The sequence below is a fragment of the Semicossyphus pulcher genome, unplaced genomic scaffold, assembly GCF_022749685.1.
Source record: "Semicossyphus pulcher isolate SPU_LCO1_2020_fin unplaced genomic scaffold, fSemPul1.0.p SCAF_4, whole genome shotgun sequence".
Taxonomy (NCBI): domain Eukaryota; kingdom Metazoa; phylum Chordata; class Actinopteri; order Labriformes; family Labridae; genus Semicossyphus; species Semicossyphus pulcher.
The window spans coordinates 11,830,101-11,852,205 of record NW_027211715.1 but is presented as its reverse complement, the minus strand read 5'-3'; the positions used below and the strand labels follow the sequence as shown (position 1 = coordinate 11,852,205).

Sequence of the window (22,105 nt, the reverse complement as noted above, 5' to 3'; positions counted from 1 at the left end):
AGCGAAATGTCAGTTTAACATTACCAAAGTGTATCATAGGTAGAATTTGAAGTAATAACTTCAAATATTTATGTTATTATTGATTAGCTTACTCCTTTGCTGCATCATCCAAGTTTTAATATAAGTTCAAATTGGTGAGATGACTGGGTAAATATGCATAAACTTGCTTGAAACTGTTAAATAGCAACTTTGAACTGCTAATTTCCCTTCTGATATTTTGTCTTCTGCATCCATATTTATTCATCAAATTATTTAACATACATAATATAATGTTATCTTCAGCATGGGGAATGTGATCGCTATTTCAAAACGGAAAAAATGGACTACAAGATGTGTTTTTTAAAAACTGCACCAGACTTTTTTTTTTAACTGATTGGATCTAATATTACATGAAAGGCCTCTACAAGCCTCTGTGAACTGCAGGTGGATCCAGCTGGTTTCGATGCGATGAAGGTCCCCAATCAATGGAAGAGCCCATTGGGCTGAAAGTCTGTTGGTACTCTGTTCTTCAATACATCAGCCAAACAACACAAAAACACAGAGAAATATCAAAATACTTATGCCGTCCATCCACTTAAACCCAAGCAAACGTTTGTCTCCATGAATAATTTTACTTTTGCTAGCTTACCTATTAACTGCGCTACAATAACTGGATAAATCTCAGTTGGGCAAATAAACTTCAAGACGCTGTAACAAAAGCTTACTATTAAGATAAGACAGGTTTCCCTGCATAACCTTCAAAATAAAAGCACAACGCATACACACAGTAAAAGGTATGTGCGGGTCCTTGAAAGTAATTTTCAATCCTGTTGGTATTACATCACTTTTTCTTCTCCATCTAAGACTGAACAAACCAAGTTTTATTGGTTAATTTGTTCTGATGAAGCTCAAAACTCAGAGCTCAAATACATTATAGGTCAATTTGGCAGTGAAATAACACTTCATACAAAGAGAGGCCTAGAACTGGCAGTTTCCTTATTAATTAGAATTTACACACCCTCATTTGAAATGTTCAAATCAAGAAAAAATAAGGAAACTACATTATAGAGCTATCTTTTATGTGTACAGTGAAAGAATTTGAAAAATGCTGACTATACCAAAAATTGTTAATTGAAAATTTCCTTCATATTAACTTCAGTTTTGGTTCAGTTTGGCGTTAGTGGTTAGTGGTTCATCTTGGTACGGCACAGAGGCGGTATGGTTTGGGACAGCGAGAGAATCCTAACTCGAACTCCAGACTGGGCTGCTCTCCAGCAGATGCAGAGAAAGAAAACCTTTGAAGAAGGGAGGTGAAAAAGAGGAATAATTCCATCCTGGCCAGCTGCTCCCCAATACACACACGCTTACCTGAGGATACACAGATCAACATATGATTTATTCAAACAGCTTTTAAGGGATTCACTTTGACAGCAGAACACTGCTTTTGCTCAGTCTGAAAGATCCCAAGAATGTAGTGAGACAACTATGGAAAACATTTAGACCGGCAATTGCTGCTGCAAACATTGTTTTTCTTTTCTTTCCATGAAGCCCTTTGATTAAGTTGTTACTAACCTGCTGAAAAAGGAAGGAAGGCCTCTCTCTTCCTAAAGCTGCCATTTTGATCCAGAAAATGTTGCGGGTTGAAGGAGTCTGGAGTTTCCCACATTGTCTCATCATGTAGAACCGAGTTCAGTGTGGGCATGACAATGGTGCCCTGAGGAAATAATATTAATGAAAATGGTATATCAAATCAATACTGTTTTTTGTAGCTGTTTTCAAGTAAATTTATTTCAATAGACAAAAATTTAAAAAAAAAAGGGGGGGGGTTAAAGGGTCACAAAAATAAAAGGAAATGTAATTATTATAATTATTATAGGCAAAAGCTCATATGAAGCAAATATTCTCACATGTGCACTATGTACCTTTGGGATTGTGTAGTCTTCGAGTGTTGTGTCCTTGGTTGCCATGTGGACCAAATTGAGGGGAGCGATGTCAGCCATTCTCTGGATTTCATGGATGACTGCATTGGTATAGGGCAAGTTTTCTCTGTCATTTAGGGAGGGCTCCCTGGATGAACCAACAGTGTTATCTAGCTCAGCCTGGACTCTCTCTGTACATAGTAAAAACAGGAAAAAATGTCAGCCATTGTACTACATAGACAACTAAGGGGAAACTATTATACACTATTAACACATCCCACACACCACAGTTCTACAGGACTGACCTGTTTTCAAATGGTTCAGAATACTGCTGCTCAAACCCTAACCAATATTGTATTATACAACACACATTTAAGCTTCCCTTTATTGGCTTCATATCCATATCCATATTGAGCTTTAATGGGCTTCTGATGACTTAAAAACCCTACATGGGTGGGCCTGTTTATATCTTTTGGATCCCCTAATCCTTATTTCCTCATAACCCTTGCTCTCCACCTTCAGAATACAAGCTTCAAGTCTGTCTATCTGGGGCCATGTCGCAGTGGCAGAGGGCTTAGCAAGTAAGTCCAGTCCTGTCCACAGCAAATTATTTCAAGCTCCTCCTGGGGTATCCCAAGATATTCCAAGGCCAGATGAGATATCTAAACTGTAAGAGTCAATAGTGCCTGTCTTATACAATAATTTCATGATAGTTTTCTAGACTTTGGGTGTCACTGTGCTCAGCTCAGGTAAAGGGTGGAAACGCAAAACGATTTACAACTGCTGAAGTGCAATGAATGGATGGATTATTAAAAGAACTGTTCAGTGCAACCGAGTCTGGCTGCCGATCCATAACAACCACAAACACAGTATCTGGTAATGATGACTATAAAGTATGGCTGAGCGTGTAAGCCAGGTCCCTCCTGGATTAAACATCTCAGTAGCCTCAGTATTAGATTGAGCTCCTGACTCAAACACAACAGGAGGGAGCATTCCACTGTCTTCCAGTAAAGAAATATGGCCTCTCTCATGGAGGTACTGAGACTCATCCTGACTCCTTTGAAGTTGGCTGTGAATCACAGTGCCAGCTGGACAAAGGATGAAGGAAACAGAACCACATCATACGCAAAAGGAAGAGATGCATTTCTGAGGAGCCGAAATCCAACACACTCCTCCTCAAGGCAGTACCTTGAGATCCTGACCATTGAAATCCAAAAAGAAGGTGTGACAAGGGACAACCCCTTGAAAGGGGGCGACATCCACCGGGAACATATTTAACTTTGTGCCGAGGATATAGAAAGCTCTCGCTTTGGTTATACAAGGACCGTATGGGTCACCCCAGAATTATCTTTGCCTTGCCCATGAGCTTTTTGACTAACTCAGAGGCTGCATGTTGTGTAAAATTGGCAGCAATATGACATCAGAGCTTCTATTATGGAATCTGAAAATGCCTGTATCTCCATGTTTGTTTGTATCAAGATGTGTGCCTCCTGGCTATCAGTGCTTCATTCCACGTTTGGATGTGGATTTTTGTCTCTCGAGAGACGTACCATCTCCTTTTGTCTCTCCCTTTCCCTTTCCCTCTCTTTCTCTATTCTATTCTCATTCCAGTGTGAATGGTTTACTTGACCTCAACAGATCTGGTGGATAGGGGGTCGTGTAGCTCAGCTATTCTGTTTTAAAGCACTGTTTGTCAATATTGCAACATCATTATGGACAATCAATCAATCAATCAATCATTTTTTATTTATACATATATACCATATCATATCAACAGTTATTTACAAAAAGAGCAGGTCTATATCATACTCTTTTTTTTATAATATCTATTGCATGTTTTTCTGTTCTAAGAGGGGGATACCAGTTCTGTTCCACTTCCTGGACTTCCTTTTGATTTTTCCCCTCAGAAAAGAACCAAAGAGTTAAGTAAAGGATATGGTAAAGGATAAAACTCAGGCTAAATTGATGGAATATGAATGAAATTGACTTGACTTCACTTGTGAGACGGCATGGGTTATATAGATATTACTCATACACAAACACAAACCTTGTATTTGAGGGTAGTAGATCATGTATAGCAGTCCCCAGTGTAAAGTAGTGGTAGTAGTTTCAGTTCCAGCAGCAAACAGGTCCATTGTGCAATAACATAAATTCTCTGAATCAAAACCAGAATCTTTGTCCTCTGTCTATCAATAACACAAAAGACAGTTACTAGTATCTGTTAACATATTTCATTGGAAAATGTAAAGAGAACAAACACAATACACACACATAAAAACTTTTACCTCTCCCATCTCTGTGAGGAAGCAGTCGATGTAGTCTCTCGGTGAGGAGGGGTCAAAGCTTTCTCTGTGTTCTTTGATCTTGATTTCCACAAAGTCAGTTATGTTTTGTACTTTTGTGAGAATCGTCCTGTGAGTTCCAGGCAGCCACTTCATCAGCCAGGGCAATGTGTTATAAATCTACAGAGCACATAGACAGTTACCTGATCACCTGAGAATCAGTCAGAAATAAAAAACTTGAACAGAGACACAGGTTAAGAGCTAAAAATAAGAATCCAACGTGGAAGTTCCAAAAACTACAGTTCCTTGAAAAGCCACTTGAGGCTGGCTCCAAAAGTGAGTCAATCCCCACAGAGACTCGTAATAAAGTTCCCAACTTAAAAAAAAAAAAAAACAATGGGAAAAGTCTGGTTCGAACACTAGTACAAACACTAAAAACACACAAATCCGAAAAACATGCAAGAGATGAATGCTGCAAATCTAGTCAATGCCCCAAAGCCTGTGCTAGAGAGAGCAGTAATCACTTCACTATGCTCAGAGCCTGATACCAGGCAAAGTCATCTAGAAGTACCGTAAACTGCATGGCTAACGGAAGCTACACTGAAATATAAAATATAAATAAATATTTATCTTATTTAAAAACTCATTTACAAATGGTAATCAAAATAACCTTCTGATTTATAGGGTCTTGCATGGTTAATCAGAATTTTAAACAGATTACTGAGTTCTGCATTTTGTTTAGAAAGGAGGCTCACCTGTACACCAAAAGTTCCTTGTAATCGCACAACGTCATTTAAGTCCTGAAGCATACTCTGGTACTGCTTGTCAGTGTACTCATAACGTTCTCCAAACACCAGGCAGCAGATGATGTTGGACACAGCGTTGTTTAACAGTGGCTGGGCATTAAAAGTCTGGCCTGTAAAGTTAAGAGAAAATGTAGATATTACAAAATATTTATGTTATATGATTGTGGTGATGGATGATTAACAGGTTGGCCTTAGTTACTATATATACTTAATGTCATTCACTGCCAAAAGTAAGTAAGAAAAAGATAACAATAGTGGAGCAGATAAGTCACATAATCGTGCATTTGGTGATACAAGCATGAAAATTGGCATGAGCAGTCTCCATGGGTCACTTGACAAGAAAAGTGTCCCAGCCACTTGAAATTTCAAGTTGGTGGCGATTTTTCAAGATGGCTGCCACCTTGGTCGAACAATTAAGTGATGTTATTGTTTGGTTGGTGATATAGGCATGACAATTGGCATGGGCAGTCTCCATGAGTCACTTGACAAGAAAATTGTCCCAGCCACTTGAAATTTCAAGATGGCGGACATTTTTCAAGATGGCTGCCTCCACACCTTAGTAGAGCAGTTAAGTGATGTAATCATTCAGCTGGTGATACACACATGAAAATTTGCATGCGCAGTGTACTCGGGTCACTTGACCAGAAACTGCTCACAGCCAATTGAGATTTCAAGATGGCGGACATTTTTCAAGATGGCTGCCTCCTTATTGGAGCATTTAGGCTAATACAAGCATGGAAACTGGCGTGAGCCGCCTAATGGATCTTCAAAAGGTCAATTTTCTCATATAAATATTGTTTTTTTCAGTAAAGAGGATTTAGAGTCATTTTATGACCTCTTACACTGATGCATAAAATTACACTTGTGTTGATTTGGTGATTACAGGTAATTTAGACTAGAGTGAATATCTGCACTTCCAGGGCACACTGGTGATATATCACTGCTGTTAAACTCAGAGTGGGGTTCAATGTCAGCTAATTGGAAGTTGGTATCCAAAATGTTATCTTATTTACCCCAAATCAGTTAGATAGCCGCGCCTGAATTGAAAGGTTGTGCCAGCACGGGAGAACCGAGCCAAGGTTAATGGATTTTTAGTTAACCGGATGGTGTACAGATCGCACGGGATTTAAATGGCATTGGATGAACGATCGGACTAGGTGTAGGGCGAAAGCATGAACCTAGTTGTATCCCATACAAGAATGTGCTTGGTAAAAGGTGGTAAAAGGATGAACCCTCGGCCTTTGCCTATACATTTGCTGCAGACATGGCAGAGGTTATCATAACAGTTGAGAAAACCAACTGGGACAGATGTTGTATTTGTCAGCAGGACACAAAGGAAAAACTCGTTCAGAAAACATGGGACGTGTGTAGGGATGGGTACCTTTCACATTTGAACTGATACGGTACCGATACCCGGTACCCGGGAATCGATATCGGTACTCAACGGTACCAATTTTCGGTACTTTTGTGTGTGTTTATGTGGTAATAAATGTTAATTTGTTTAATAATAAAATCTCAAATTTATTGTATTTAACATATTTATTTCTCATTATATAAACTTCGACAAATACATCAAAACAACATCCAACTGTTTGTATTGTAACATTGCAGTTGTTTCACAAATTTCTTCAACATGAAGCCTTAACTACAACTACGCAGTGTTTTTTCTTAATAATGCACAAATTAAAACCCAGCTCCACAGCAGTCACAGCCCTGTGACACTCATCTGCCCTCTGACGGGAAAAGGCCATCTCCTTGGCTTTTGTAAAGGGAGTCACCGTTGCAGCTCTCACTTTAACTTTAGGGCGGGTTGACAATGGGTCCGACGGACCTGTAAATGAAAACAAGCATTTACATTTACGTTACAAAGTACGAGAAACCGAGCTGATAATGATAACTAATGCAAGTTAAAATGCCAAGCTAACGTCATCTTAAACACTGGGCTTATTTACCTGGAGCAGACGAAGATGATGATGCCTCACTTGCATCGTCATTGTTGCTGTTGCCATCACCAAATGTTAAGGCCATTTCTTCTCCCATGTTGCTGGCTGCAGGCGACGAGTCGCTAACGGATGCAGGCGTGCAAACGGTGCCGAATGCAGGAGTTGTAGCCGTAGATCTGAGGCTGTCGAAAATTGTGCACTCTTTAGCCTTGATAAAAATCTTGTGCTTAACCAGGTGCTTCCTCAGATTGGAAGTATTCCCGCCGCTGGCCTGCACTTCGCGCAACAAATATTGCAGCGAGCGTAATCTGCATCGCATTTTGAAAAGTGGAGCCATACTTTCGAGCACTTTCTATCAGCCATGCTTGCTTTGTTGACTGAACCTGCGGCTACTGACGTCATTACGCTCTTGTGCGTGCAATGCTGTGTTCAAGTCCGGCATGGAAAATCGCCTACTCTTCCACTCCCTCACAGTCACGAGGATGCGTTTAGGTACCGAAACATGGTACCGTTTGATTTTACGTGAATCGGTACTCGGTAGTACCAACGGAATTCGGTCGGTACCTATAAAAGTACCGAATACGGTACCCATCCCTAGACGTGTGTGATGAGGTCTCAAACACATTTGCAAAACTCAGTGAATGCCCCTCTGCAGTGGATGACAGCGTCCTGCAAGCTTTGGAGAGATTTGTTGTGCTAATGTATGACAGATACAGCGATGTCACACCTGTGAATGAGGCGAGGCTTGATCTCTTTGCCAGAAAACAAAGACCTTATGACCTGATCCCACCAACTCAAGCAGCACTCAAGGAGCATGCCAAAACGTGCATCTTATGAGGCTGGATACGTGTGGGGACAGGCATTAAAGCAACAACCAGAAATGCCAAGCCCATCTGACTGGGGATGGATGAAACAAGATGAGGAGTGGAAAATCTTTTGGACTTCCACCTATTGCAGAGAGTTGTTGGGAGTTGACCAAATGCGGGTGCACCAAGGCATGTACTGGAAGGTGTAAGTGCTTCAGATATGGACTCACTTGCACATGTCTGTGTAGTTGCCTCTGCTAGACCCTATGTGTGTATTCTTGTTGCCTGGGTTACTCCCCCTTGGCCACCTGTGTTTTCTGGTGTAGACCTATGGCTCGGCTCCCCATCACCACATCAGTGTGTCTTCAGTTCTAACAGTGAATCACATTTTGACAAGAGTTAGACAAAACACAGTCAAAAAAAGACTCTTGGCCTTTTTAGGAACTCAAATTAACATGAGGAAATATATTATTTAAAGATCCTGGTGGCAATCTCAAAGAATAGCTGCCATCTTGAAATCTCAATTGGCTGTGAGCAGTTTCTGGTCAAGTGACCCAAGTACACTGCTCATGCCAATTTTCATGTGTGTATCACCAACTGAATGATTACATCATTTAACTGCTCTACTAAGGTGGCAGCCATCTTGAAAATGGCCGCCATCTTGAAATTTCAAGTGGCTGGGACAATTTTCTTGTCAAGTGACGCATGGAGACTGCCCATGCCAATTTTCATGCCTATATCACCAACCAAACAATAACATCACTTAATTGTTCGACCAAGGTGGCGGCCATCTTGAAAAATGGCCGCCAACTTGAAATTCCAAGTGGCTGGGACAATTTTCTTGTCAAGTGACCCATGGCGACTGCTCATGCCAATTTTCATGCTTAAAATCAGCTCTTAGCCACTCCCCTACAAAGCAGGGAAACAGAGTCACAAGTAGGTAATGTGAGGTTTATAGTCCAATGCTGCATGATGTTGGTCCATGCTTCTCTGTGTCAAAGTTTAAGGGTAAGGCAAATTATATCTTTAATTAATAAACATAAAAAGGTTTCATAGTAACCCTACTGTCTAGTAACTAGTTAAGAATGTAGAGCTTGCCATGTGGTGCTTGTTGAACAATGAGATTTGTTTAGCACCTTGGTGAGTGGCAAAAGCCTCAGTGAGATATTGGCACTCCTGCTGGATGGATGGCTCCAGGGTCTTCTTGCCCACACCAAAGTTTCTGAGTGTATGAAGAGCAAATCTCCTCTGTTGCTTCCATGGATTTCCATTCGATATCACCAGACCTTATAGAAACACCAAACAGCTTCAGACAAGACATAATTTAAAATTGGTGTAACTAAGAACCATCTAAATGCTAATATACCTTATGGTGTCAGTCTTATAAAACTATCCTACCTAATACTTACTAGTGCTTTTTAACTCAAGGCATCATGCATTACCTTTATTTCCAAACATTGCTTCAAAAATGGGTATGACGGGGCGATCGATGTAGTCCTCTCCTCTATTGACCAGGGCCTCCCTCACAAGCTTGTAGCCATTAATGACAACAACCCTTCCACCAAAGAGCCGAAGGCTGAAGATTTTTCCATATTTCCCTGCAAACTGAACAAAGAGAGTAGACAGGTGTAGAGGTCCAGCAGTGAATTGATTCCATCTTGGAATGTCAACAAAAAAGAATCAGTCGAGCTTTAGAGCGCCACATCTGAAACCTCACCTGGCTGATGCTGGTCTCTGACTGCTTTTTTCTTCTCAGCTGATTACTGAACCCATTTTTTCAATCCTAAACTTCCTTCTTTTTACTAGCATATTATAAAACAAATGACTGCCTCAACTTGAATAATGCAGAAACACAAACATATTAGATTTCCCATAGGAATGGCCCCATGGCTCCTCTAATACCTCTGAACAGATGGAGAGTGAAATAATACTTCAAACTTGTCATAAGAGCATTAACTATGAAGAAAATAAAACAAAGTGGTTGGGAAATGACCTGGAACAAATTGTCAACCAAATGTTTGGGTAAGTTTCTGAAGTGCAGCTGATCACAAAATAATGGCTTGAATTTCTTCAGCTAAAAGGCTAACTTTGTATTTTTCAAAACGTCAAAATATCAGACATCATATATCTGTAATTTCAGCGTATTTTCCAAATAATAGTAAACTGAGATAATCCCTGTAAGATCAGGTCATCCTTGCAGTAGATTGAGTCATGAGTCATTCTAGTTTAGTTTTGTAGTTGATTTATATTTTGGTGTTTTGATTTTATTTCCTTTTTTTCCCAAATTCTATTGTTTAGTTTGTATATTGTGTTCCTGCCTTGGTTTAGTCTGGTTTAGTTGTGCATTTCATTTTGAGAATTTCCTGTTTTACTTTGTAGTCCTGTCAGTCCTGAGTTTGGTTCCTAGTGCTTCTTGTTTTATTCTGTAGTTCTTCCTTCCTTTGTTCTGTTTCCCGCCTTTTAGATTGTGTGCCCTGCCCTCATTATGTTCACCTGTGTTAATTAGTCTCACCTGTCCCTGATTACCCTGTGTGTATTTAGTCTCTGTGTTCCTACCCTTCTGTGCCAGTTCATTTGAGTCTACGTCCGTGACCTGTACTTTGTTCCTTGTGTTTCTACCCTGGATATTCTTCGTGTTCATATTCTTCATTGTTGTAAGTTTTTTGCTCTGCCTTTTGATTTTCCTTTTTTGTCTTTTGTTGGATTTTAGATTCTCTTATTTTTGCATTTTTTGACTTTTGTTTATTAAGTCATATCTAAGTCTGCATCTGGGTCCTCAACTTCTTGTTTAAAATCCAAACCTTGAACTAATGAACTGGCCAAATATGGACCCAGCGGACTTTGAACATTTTCATTTATTTTTAAAAAATTCAGCATTATCAGAATCTCTGGACTGGGACTCGCTTGGCCATTTTCCCTGGCTGCCGTGGAGGCACCAGGAAAAGATGTGGCCATCGTGGCTCTTGTCTTCCTCACCCCTCTCCCCAGCCCAGAGCCCCAGAGCCTCCACTGCCTAGCTCACTAGTAACTCCTGCCCCTGTGTTCCGGTCGGAGGTCCTGCCGACTCCTGCTCCTGTGTTCCGGTCGGAGGCCCTGCCGACTCCTGCTCCTGTGTTCCAATCGGCTCCCCATCCAACTCCTGCTCCCCGGGTCCAGACGGCACCCAGGCCGACTCCTGCTCCTGTGTTCCGGTCGGCTCCCTGGCCGACTCCTGCTCCCCGGGTCCAGACGGCTCCGAGGCTGACTCCTGCTCCCCGGGTCCAGGCGGCTCCGAGGCCGACTCCTGCTCCCTGGGTCCAGACGGCTCCCCTGCCGACTCCTGCTCCCTGGGTCCAGTCGGCTCCCCTGCCGACTCCTGCTCCCCGGGTCCAGATGGCTCCTCTGCCGACTCCTGCTCCTGTGTTCCGGTCGGAGGCCCTGCTGACTCCTGCTCCTGTGTTCCGGTCGGCTCCCCGGCTGACTCCCGCTCCCCGGGTCCAGGCGGCTCCCAGGCCGACTCCTGCTCCTGTGTTTCGGTCGGCCCCCCTGGGCCGACTCCTGTACCCCGGGTCCAGTTGGCTCCCCTGCCGACTCCTGCTCCCCGGGTCCTGTCGGCTCCCCTGCCGACTCCTGCTCCCCGGGTCCAGATGGCTCCTCTGCCGACTCCTGCTCAACAGGCCCAGATGGCTCCTCAGCTGGAGGATTCTCCTCCTGGTTCCCCGTCGGCGTTCCATCCGACACTCCCTCTGGCCCAGCTGGAGGACCCCCATCCTGGTTCCCCGTCGGCGTTCCGGCTGACACCCCCTCTGGCTCAGCTGGAGGATTCCGATCCTGGTTCCGCGTCAGGAACGGCAGTCCGGCTGACACCTGCGGCTGGATCTGATTCCCCGTTGTTGGTCCGGCCGACACCTGCCCCTGGTTCACTGTCGGCGGTCCGGCCGACACCTTCTCCTGGTTCCCCGTTGGTGGTCCGGCCGACACCTGCACCTGGTTCCCCGTTGGTGGTCCGGCCGACACCTGCACCTGGTTCCCTGTTGGTGGTCCGGCCGACACCTGCACCTGCTCCTGGTTCCCCGTCGGTGGGCCGGCCCTGCCCGTCCTTTTGATTCTGATTTTATTTTGATGAATTAAAGTATTTCTTACTATGTCCAGGTTCTCTTTGTTTTCCTGTTTGGGCCGCCCCAGACCCTAGGGAGGTTGCAGGCAAATTTAAACATGTTTTTTGAGCTGAAGTCTAAATTATATTGCTGTACTGTGATGAAACGCATCAATGCTGGTATTAATATTGACAATTCTAACCAAATTTATGAAAATCGGCATTTAATGGGTTGGAAATGGCTCAAACGCGGCATCTACTGTTTTAAATCAGCCCTGAACCTTGCCAGCCGATGGTGATGTGGAGTCGACCGTTTGAGACAAAGCTACGGAATGAAATGTATATATTAAAAAAAGAACGTGTCACCCCCGTCTTCGAGACGGAGTCTGTGAAACCACGCTCATTTTCAAAGATATCCTAATCGAGTTACGTTACCACTCAGAGACTGTGCCCATTCTCTCTTGCTTTTGCATAGTCTCCAAAAGCTCCGGCTTCAGGCATAAGTGGGGCAAGAGGAGGAGGAACGGCTCAAACTGATAGGACTCAGGACCACCACGGTCCTCCACCACACTAAACTCTGGACTCTGGAGGGGAGAAGTCCTCCACCTCAAAAGAGCCTTCTGTGCCTTATATGCCTTGTGACTCTGTGTCGCACTCCATTTTTCTCTGGCCAGGGGAGGGGATATCACTGAGCTGTTGGTGTTTAAATTAACTGGTGAGGGTCACAGATGTGTATGGGCGTGGCTTATGAGTCCGTTGTACACAAACGAGGGAGAAAATTACTCTGCTCCTTCGCTGCTTTATTTAATTAATTAATCAGTGTTTTTTGAGACATTGTAAGACACACAGTTTGCTGGAACATTCATTTTTCTGTGGTCAACGTCCCCGTTAGTCAACCTTACACTCGCCACCACTGACCGCTACAAACATGTCATCTCTGATCTGTTTTCTTAAAATCACGTAATGCCACAAAACATAGAGTAAATAGAGAGGATGGTAAAATCGGTGAACACCTAAAACTCAGTACATGAGTTTTAGTTCACATTCTAGAACATGCGCTTCAACTGGTAGCAGCAAAGTCTGGTACCTCTGAATCTTTCAGAAAAATTTAATCAGAAATCAGAAAATGTCCGGCTGAATTAAATGACTACAGACCGGTTGCCCTTACTTGGCACATCATGAAAACCCCAGAGCGGATGATTCTACGCCTACTGAGGCTTGAGGTCAAAGACAAACTTGATTCCCTGCAGTTTGCATACAAAGAACACATTGTAGTAAGTGATGCTGTCCTCTACATGCTTCACCGGGCCCTATTTCATCTGGAGGAATCTGGCGCTTATGTGAGAATCATGTTCTTTGATTTTTCAAGTCCTTTCAACACAATCCAACCCTTCATACTCAAAGACAAGCTCATAGAGATGGGAGTGGATCCTTCCTTTGTTTCCTGGATCACAGATTACCTTTTTTGTACTACTTAGTAGCCAAATGTTTAACATTACCTAAGTGTAACACAGGTAGGATTTGAAGTAGGCTAATAACTTCTCATATTGATGTTAGCCTTGCTTACTCCTATATCCAAGCATCATGCAAGTTTTAATATAAGTTCATTGGTTAGATGATACAATTAATATTTTATCCTGCGTAAATTACACCAGTTGGTTGAATGTGCTTTTTACATAGACTCAGGCCATTCTCTTGTATTCAAGTAAATGATTAGTCTACCTGAATTTACCAAGGAAACTTGCTTGAAACGGTTAAATAGCAACTTTGAACTGCTAATTTCTCTTCTGATATTTTGTTTTCTGCATCCATATTTATTTATTAAATTATTCAACATACATAAGGTATAATATAATGTTATCTTCAGCAGGGGGAATATAATCGCTATTTGAAAAAGTCTAAAAAAAAGAACTGACTACAAGAGGTGTTTTTTAAAAACTGCCCCAGACATTTTATTTAACTGAACGGATCTAATATTACATGTAAGGCCTTTACAAACCTCTGTGAACTGCAGGTGGATCCTGCTGGGGTCGATGCGATGAAGGTCCCCAATCAATGGAAGAGGCCATGGTCCAGGAGGAAAGTCTGTTGGTACTCTGTTCTTCAAAACATCAGCCAACAACACAAAAACACAGAGAAATATCAAAATACTTATGCCGTCCATCCACTCAAACCCGAGCAAACGTTTGATTGTCTCCATGAGTAAGGTTATTTGTACTAGCTTATCTATTAACTGCGCAGTTGGGCCATTAGACTTTAGAACGTCGTTACAGCAGCTTTATATCAAGATAAGACTTCCGGTTGACCTGCCTAACCTTCAAAATAAAAGCACAACGCATACGCACAGGAAAAGGGTATGTGCGGGCCTTTATTTGTTTATAACATTTACAGCTGAGACACCTTTACCATGGCAGCTCAAATACATTATAGGTCAATTTTGTCAGTGTAATAACACTTCATACAAAGAGAGATTAATACTTCCATATTAATTAGAATTTACACATCCTCATTTGAAATGTTCAAATCAAGAAAGAATACTGCATTATAGAGTTATCTTTTATGTGTACAGTGAAAGAATTTGAAAAATGCTGACTGTACCAAAAATTTTCTATTGAAAATTTCCTTCATATTAACTTCAGTTTTGGTTCAGTTTGGCATTAGTGGTTCATCTTGGTACGGCACAGAGTTGGTATGGTTTGGGACTGCGAGTGAATCCTAAATTGTAATCCAGACTGGGCTGCTCTCCATCAGATGCAGAGAAAGAAAACCTCTGAAGAAGGGAGGTGAAAAAGAGGAACAATTCCATCCTGGCCAGCTGCTCCCCGAGACACACACGCTTACCTGAGGATACACAGATCAACATAAGATTTATTCAAACAGCTTTTAAGGGATTCACTTTGACAGCAGAACACTGCTTTTGCTCAGTCTGAAAGATCCCAAGAATATAGTGAGACAACTATGGAAAACATTTAGACCGGCAACTGCTGCTGCAAACATTGTTTTTCTTTTCTTTCCATGAAGCCCTTTGATTAAGTTGTAACTAACCTGCTGAAAAAGGAAGGAAGGCCTCTCTCTTCCTAAAGCTGCCATTTTGATCCAGAAAATGTTGCGGGTTGAAGGAGTCTGGAGTTTCCCACATCGACTTATCATTTAGAACCGAGTTCAGTGTGGGCATGACAATGGTGCCCTGAGGAAATCACATTAATGAAAATTGTTTATCAAATCAATACTATTTTTCTGTTGTTGTTTTCAAGTAAGTTTATTTCAAGAAACAAAAAAAGTTGGGCTTTTTCAAGATCAAGAATGCATTAGGTAAACATAGACCAGAATGTTAAAGGGTTAAAAAAATAAAAGGAAACGTAATTATTGTCATTATTATAGGCAAAAGCTCATATAAAGCAAATCTCACATGTGCACTATGTACCTTTGGGATCGTGTACTTGTCGAGTGTTGTGTCCTTGGTTGCCATGTGGACCACATTAAGGGGGACGATGTTGGCCATTCTCTGGATTTCATGGATGACTGCATTGGTATAGGGCAGGTTTTCTCTGTCATTTAGGGAGGGCTCTCTGGATGAACCAACAACAATATCTATCTCAGCCTGGGCTCTCTCTGCACACAGTGGAAACAGAAAACAATGTGAGTCATTGTACTGCGTAGATGACTAAGAAAAAAGGTTTTTACAACACATCCCACATACCCTCTTTCTCAACACAGGACTGACCTGTCTTCAAATGGTTGAAAATAATGCAGCTAGAATCAAAACAGTACAATTACAATAAATTTAGCCTACCTTCCCTGACTTCATGTACATGTCAGATCCAACTTTACTTTTGATTCTTTCAAAAACTCTAGATGGACTTTTCCACTGCATATTTGTCAGATCTCCTTGAAACTTATTTCATCTGATGCTTTCCTCTCTCAAAATACAGTAAGGCTACATATCCTTGAATAACCTCCCTGCTGACAACAGATACTGTATTTGTGTCAGTTTGGGCCTTTTAATCCAAATTTCGAACTCCCCTGTTCGCCATTTAGTTTTTCCTTATCCGCATCAAGGGTCTAAGGATAGAGCATGTTGTATACTTGTTAAGCTTCTAAAGAGCAAATTTAAAGAATCCTGATACTATACAGTCATGTCTAGATGCTTACAAAATAAGCAGGCATGGTATGGGAGAGAAATTTCAATACACACACACACACGCACGCACGCACGCACGCACGCACGCACACACACACACACACACACACACACACACACACACACACACACACACACACACACACACAAAGGCACCTTGCATGCGAGGGTTGCAGATCATGTACAGCAGTCCCCAGAGTAAAGTAGTGGTAGTACTTTCACTTCCAGCACCAAACAGATCCAGAGTGCAATAACATAAATTATCTAAATCAAAACCAGAATCTTTGTCCTCCGTCTATCAATAACACAAAAGACAATTACTAGTATCTGTGAACATATTTCATTAGAAAATGTAAAGATAATAAACACAATACACACACACACACACATAAAAACTTTTACCTCTCCCATCTCTGCGAGGAAGCAGTCGATGTAGTCTCTTGGTGAGGAGAGGTCAAAGCTTTCTCTGTGTTCTTTGATCTTGATTTCTACGAAGTCAATTATCTTTTGTAATAGAGTGAACATTCTCTGGTGAGGTCCAGGCAGCCACTTCATCAGCCAGGGTAATGTGTTATACATCTACAGAGCATGAAGAGAGTTACAAGATCATCAGGCAGGAGTTTCAAACTTGAACATAGACACATGTGGAGGCCATGGCACATGTTGGAAAACTACTTTTTTTTTTTTTTTGCTGGATTTGCCCAAATACTGACACTCCCCTATTCTTAAGCCCCGATTTGATTTTCAGTGAGTCAAAATGTGAAAAAAATATATGACAGTCAACTTATGTGTCTGTTTTTCATGATTTGGGCATTCAAAGAAATGTTCATAGGACTATATGTAATATATATGACATATGCAACCTAGGTTTTGTTGTAGACATTAAAATATCACCACCTGTTGTCAGTAAAACAAATTACCTTCAGGCAGCTTGTGAAGAGTACAATTAGTCATATAATGTACTTCAGTACTTTTTGGGGAACTTAAATATAAATATTTCAAACCTATTCCACATCATTACTCTGACTGCTATGGTGACTTTTCACAACAAGATTTATAATAAATAAAATCATGTCTGACATAAAGTGTACTTGAATGCTTGAGCATAGTTATTTTACTAACCAGTTAACATTGTTCCATTGTGTTATTATTTGTGTTAGTATTTAGATTATGTTTAGTATACACCTAAAGAAGATGCACTGGCTTTTTATAGTCCTTTAATAATTGAAGTTAATGCTGGCTATCAGTTACACAGTTATTCATGTATTCATATTTATGTGTTTTGCTTCAAAGCTGAAGATTGGCTATGCACCACTGTGATGTACACTTTGTACAACGTGAAAGCCTACTGCTTCTACTCTGCATGTAAAGGACCTAAACCAAACTAATGGATCTGTGTGTGGATCTCTCTGATCAGATCCCTGTGGCGGTTTATCATCCGTCAAGGATGTTGAGGGGTTCAACCCCAATTTGTTGATGACTGCTCTGATGGAAAGAAGAAAATAAAGGAAGAGAAACAGGCCTAATAAAAGTTCAGTTTTACATTCATTGTGATGTATATTGTTGTTTCTTTGTGTTGTTTTCTGTATTTATTTTTGTGAAGTTCCCAGTACCTACATATACTGTATGTACATACTGTAGTGGTATTAGATTACACTGTAACTTGGGAGTAATTACACTGAACATTGCAGGCTGAAAACTTAAGTATTACCCACATTTTTATCTATCATGTCAATAATCTTGTAATGGAGCAACAAAATAGTCATGGTGGGAATCTTGTCATAAAAGAGGCTTACCTGTGCCCACGAACTTCCCTGTAAGAGCACAACCTCTTTTAAGTCCTTAAGAATACTCTGGTACTGCTTGTCAGAATACTCATAGCGTTCCCCAAACACCAGGCAGCAGATGATGTTTGACACAGCGCTGTTTATCAGTGGTTGGGCATTAAAAAGCTTGCCTGTAATGGAAGGAAATATTTACATATGATACAAAGACTCTTTGTATAAAAAAATAAAAAAAAGGAGACAGAGTCAAAACAGAAAATGTATCAGGAAGAAAACTGCTTTGATATGTAAACGATAATGTATAGTGTGCAGGTTGTTATCGGAGAATGGAACCCTGACATGGTGAGCAGGAGGGGTCTTGTCTCACCCTGATGGGGTTCCTCCGCTCCAATTACACAGCTTTTTACTAACAAAATCAATTATTTGATACAATATATTGATTTGGAAATAATTTTATTGATTAAAAATGATTCTATTTCTGTTTACAAATAGTCTGTTACACTCCCAGTGAGAACTGCGTCCATAACAACCGTTAATTCTGTACCCTTCTTAAAATGAGCTAACCGAGCTAATATTTCTCACAATAAAATGAGCTAACCGCACTGTTTTTAGCTACATTAAATTGAAACATTTCCACTGATGGTGAAGTAAGATCAAGTGGGCAGCACCCAATTGAGATTTTCTGTCTTTTGACATTTTCTTTCCATTCACTGTCTTTCAACACCACAGTATCCTCTACTGCGTTCTGTTTGATGTTTACTTCATGTTCACCATCTTCAAACACCGCCGTATCCCATGCTGTGTTCAGTTTAATGTTTACTTCATGTGCCGTCTTCAGTTTTGTAGATCTCTCTGTCGTAGCCTTCAGTTTTTGTATTGTTTAACATTTATGGCTTTCTCTCTGCTGATTTGTCTCTTTTCTTTTTTCTTCCCTCTGAAAACAGACTGATGTAAAATTTACCTTTCGGCGAATTGATATGATTACAGTTAGTTTTCCGGATTGTGTGATTAGAGCCGCATCCCTAGCAACAGTCTGTTCTTCATAACAAGAACAGACAAGAAATAATAGACCTCGGAATGCTGTAATTAACCATTCAGAATCAAGTTTTTACATGTAATACAGCCCTGTAATAAATTGTTTCTATACAGTATATGTGATTGTGATTTTGGACGATTAACAGGTTGGCATCAGATACTAAATGTCAGCCACTGCCAAAATTAAGTAAACAGGTGTGGTCTTTTAGATAACAAAGCAGGGAAACAAGTACATGCTGTGAGGTTCATAGTCCAATGCTGCATGATGTTGGTGCATGCTTCTCTGTGTCAAAGTTAAAGGGTAAGGCAAATTACATGTTTACATAATAAACATTAAAAAAGTATCATAGTAAAAACCCTACTGTCTAGTAATTGGTTAAGAATCTGGAGCTTGCTACACAGTGCTTGGTGAACAATGAGATTTGTATAGTACCTTGGTGCATGGCAAAAGCCTCAGATAAATATTGGCACTCTTGCTGGATGGATGGCTCCAGGGTCTTCTTGCCCACACCAAAGTTTCTGAGTGTATGAAGAGCAAATCTCCTCTGTTGCTTCCATGGATTTCCATTCGATACCACCAGACCTAATAGAAAAATCGAACAGCGTCTACTACGTCAGACTGGATGTAATTAAAAATGAGTAAACCTAACAACTAGCTGAATGCTAATATGCCTTATATGGTTTTAGTTAGATGAAACCACCCTAACTTAATACTAACTGGTCTTTTGTTTTTTGTTTTTTTTTACGAAATGCATCACACTTTACCTTTATTTCCAATCAATGCTTCAAGAATAGGAATGACGGGGCGATCAATGTAGTCCTCTCCTCTATGGACCAGGGCCTCCCTTACAAGCTTGTAGCCATTAATGACAACAACCCTTCCACCAAAGAGCCGGAGGCTGAAAATGTTTCCATACTTCTCTGCAAACTGCACACAGAGAGTAGAGTTGTGGTGAGTTGACTTTCCTAATGAGGGTGGGTGGATAAGCTTTTGAAGGTCACAGTACAAACACTTACATGGCAGATGCTTGTCACTGTCTAATTATATTCTTTTTTGAAACTTCTGTACCCTTTTTATTCCATCCTAAACTTCCCTGTGACAATTTTAGGTATAATGTCCTGTTTCACTATAAATCCTGAATAAATAATTGTGGAAACTTAAATAGCATTGCTTTGATATTAAATTTCCCTAAACAATGGCTTGTAGTGCAGCAGATCCTGTTTTTCAGTCCTGAATATCTACAGAATCAGAATCACTTTGTATTTTTGAAAATGTCAAAGTATCATCCATCATTTCACCTGTAACTTCAGAGTCAATAAAGTATTACGTTAAAGGGCTCGAAAATCAGTCATCCTTACTTTGGGATTGGACCCAACTGTTGGCTGTTTGCGTCTCTACACTATACACAATCTCTAAAAGAAATAGCTAGGACAGCCACTACAAATTATGTTTATTGTTGATCAATCTGCAGATTATTTATTTGTTGTATTTCTTTTACTACAAATGAATGTCAAGATTTCTTTGGTTGTGGATTTAGGTGTGTGATTTTTTTTGTCTTACTTACTGTATTAGTACTGTCAGTAATCTGATGTGGTCCCAAAACAACACAGTTTAACATAATCTTACTGTGTCATACATAATATTTGAAGCAATATATTTTTGTTTTTTGGTAGCCTACCTAACCCTAAGTGTTAAGTTATGTTAATCAAATAACACAAGCTTATGTTAAATCCGGCAAAACAGTGGTTAATGTGCTTCTTACATCGTCTACCATTTGAGTTAATGATTACCTGCATTTCCCGACATAACTTGTCTGAAACAGTTGAGTAACACATGTGAAATGTTACTATCTCTCGTGAAACTTTCATTTCCACATTTATTTATTTATTATTTCAACATGCAGAGTGTTCTATAATGTCATCTTTATTAAGGAAATAGTAGGCCTAACCGTAATTTGGAATTTGATTATTATTATTTTTTTATTCCTCAGATATGTGTATATGTATTTTACTGAACGGATCTAATATTACATGCAAGGCCTCGACAAACCTCTGTGAACTGCAGGTGGATGCTTCTGGCTTTGATTCGATGGCTGTCACCAATCAGTGGAAGAGCCCACGGTCCAGGTGGAAAGTTTGTCGGTAGTCTGTTCTTCAAAATATCAGCCAACAACACAAAAACACAGAGAAATATCAAAATGCTCTTCCCGTCCATCCACTCAAATCCGAGTAGACTTTTTATTGTCTCCATTTGTTGTCTTACACGTTTCAGCTTATTTATTTTATCGTTTCAACTGCGCTACGACGACATCAGTCAAGAAAAAAGACTGGAAATGGTAACCACTCAATTGAATAATAAATTAACATTTCCGGTTTGTTACCTTCAAAATAAAAGCGCATTAAATAAACACAAGGGAAATGTGTGCCAGATCGTCCTTCAGAGGCAAACACGGGTAGATCTAACTTATGTTACCATACCAGTGTCGAAATAGTCAATGTTAGAAGAAACGTCCGTCAATCACATTCAAATTGAAGTTTGCTCAAGTCTAAGCAACAGAATCTGGGCCTGCTATAAGGAAGCCTACCTATGATACAGAATAACATATCATAATGTCTTATTGACAACATCTTTTATTATTTGTGTTAACAACAGTTGCTAAAAATGTAATAATAATGTAGCCTAGGGGAGTGAAAAGTTTATTATTTGCCTCCAATACACATGAGAATGTATAAAGTGGCATTAAATGGATTTGTTTTATTTAAGGACAACTCCCTCAAAACTGTACTTAAATAAAATACTTAAATGTCATTTTTTTACTAAGTTTAAGTTTAGGTTTTGGTCGAGGTTGAGGCTCAAGTTGAGAGAGGGTTAGACATATAATTGGCATAGTGTGCGGGGCTGTGTAAAGCATTATGTAATTGATGGTTGTCATAAGCATAGAAATATAATCATGAAATAATAAGCCACTTCTACCTTTAAGGCTGAATTGTGTAATGGCTTTATTCTTTGCTACTGGCTCAAATGTAGCTGTCAATGTTGATTTCATGTTGAACAGGGGTCCGTTTCACAAAGCAGGTTTATTGAAAACTCTGAGTCTGTTAACCCTGAAATGAGGGAAACTCTGAGTTTTCCGTTTCACAAAGGGAGGTAACTTAAGCTCTCGGTCAGTTACCGTAGTAACAGACTATGAACCTAACCTGGTCGCGAGCAGGTTTTCTTCAGGAAACTCAGAGTTTCGCTCTGTCTCCTCCCTCTAGAATATAAAACCCTCATTCATTCAGCCCGTCTCACGAGTGTGTTTGAGCGGTTACCGAATTAAAAGAAGAAATGTTGT

The 22,105-nt window shown here is 40.5% G+C and overlaps 2 protein-coding genes across 2 annotated transcripts; both read right to left on the bottom strand.

Annotated features, from left to right (window-relative positions):
• Positions 1–801: 801 nt before the first annotated feature.
• On the bottom strand, positions 802–14,010 carry LOC138606968 (cytochrome P450 2J4-like). The gene is made up of 10 exons (XM_069679467.1): positions 13,810–14,010; positions 12,377–12,394; positions 9,178–9,340; positions 8,872–9,021; positions 4,936–5,096; positions 4,184–4,360; positions 3,946–4,084; positions 1,902–2,089; positions 1,552–1,693; positions 802–1,347 (listed from the first exon to the last, which is right to left on the bottom strand). The coding sequence occupies exons 1-10, from the start codon at positions 14,008–14,010 to the stop codon at positions 1,172–1,174; spliced, it is 1,515 nt and encodes a 504-aa protein (XP_069535568.1). The 3' UTR covers positions 802–1,171.
• A 428-nt stretch (positions 14,011–14,438) lies between these two features.
• On the bottom strand, positions 14,439–21,021 carry LOC138606967 (cytochrome P450 2J2-like). The gene is made up of 9 exons (XM_069679466.1): positions 20,821–21,021; positions 19,536–19,698; positions 19,204–19,353; positions 17,748–17,908; positions 16,354–16,530; positions 16,108–16,246; positions 15,235–15,422; positions 14,856–14,997; positions 14,439–14,651 (listed from the first exon to the last, which is right to left on the bottom strand). The coding sequence occupies exons 1-9, from the start codon at positions 21,019–21,021 to the stop codon at positions 14,476–14,478; spliced, it is 1,497 nt and encodes a 498-aa protein (XP_069535567.1). The 3' UTR covers positions 14,439–14,475.
• Between the last annotated feature and the right edge of the window lie 1,084 nt (positions 21,022–22,105).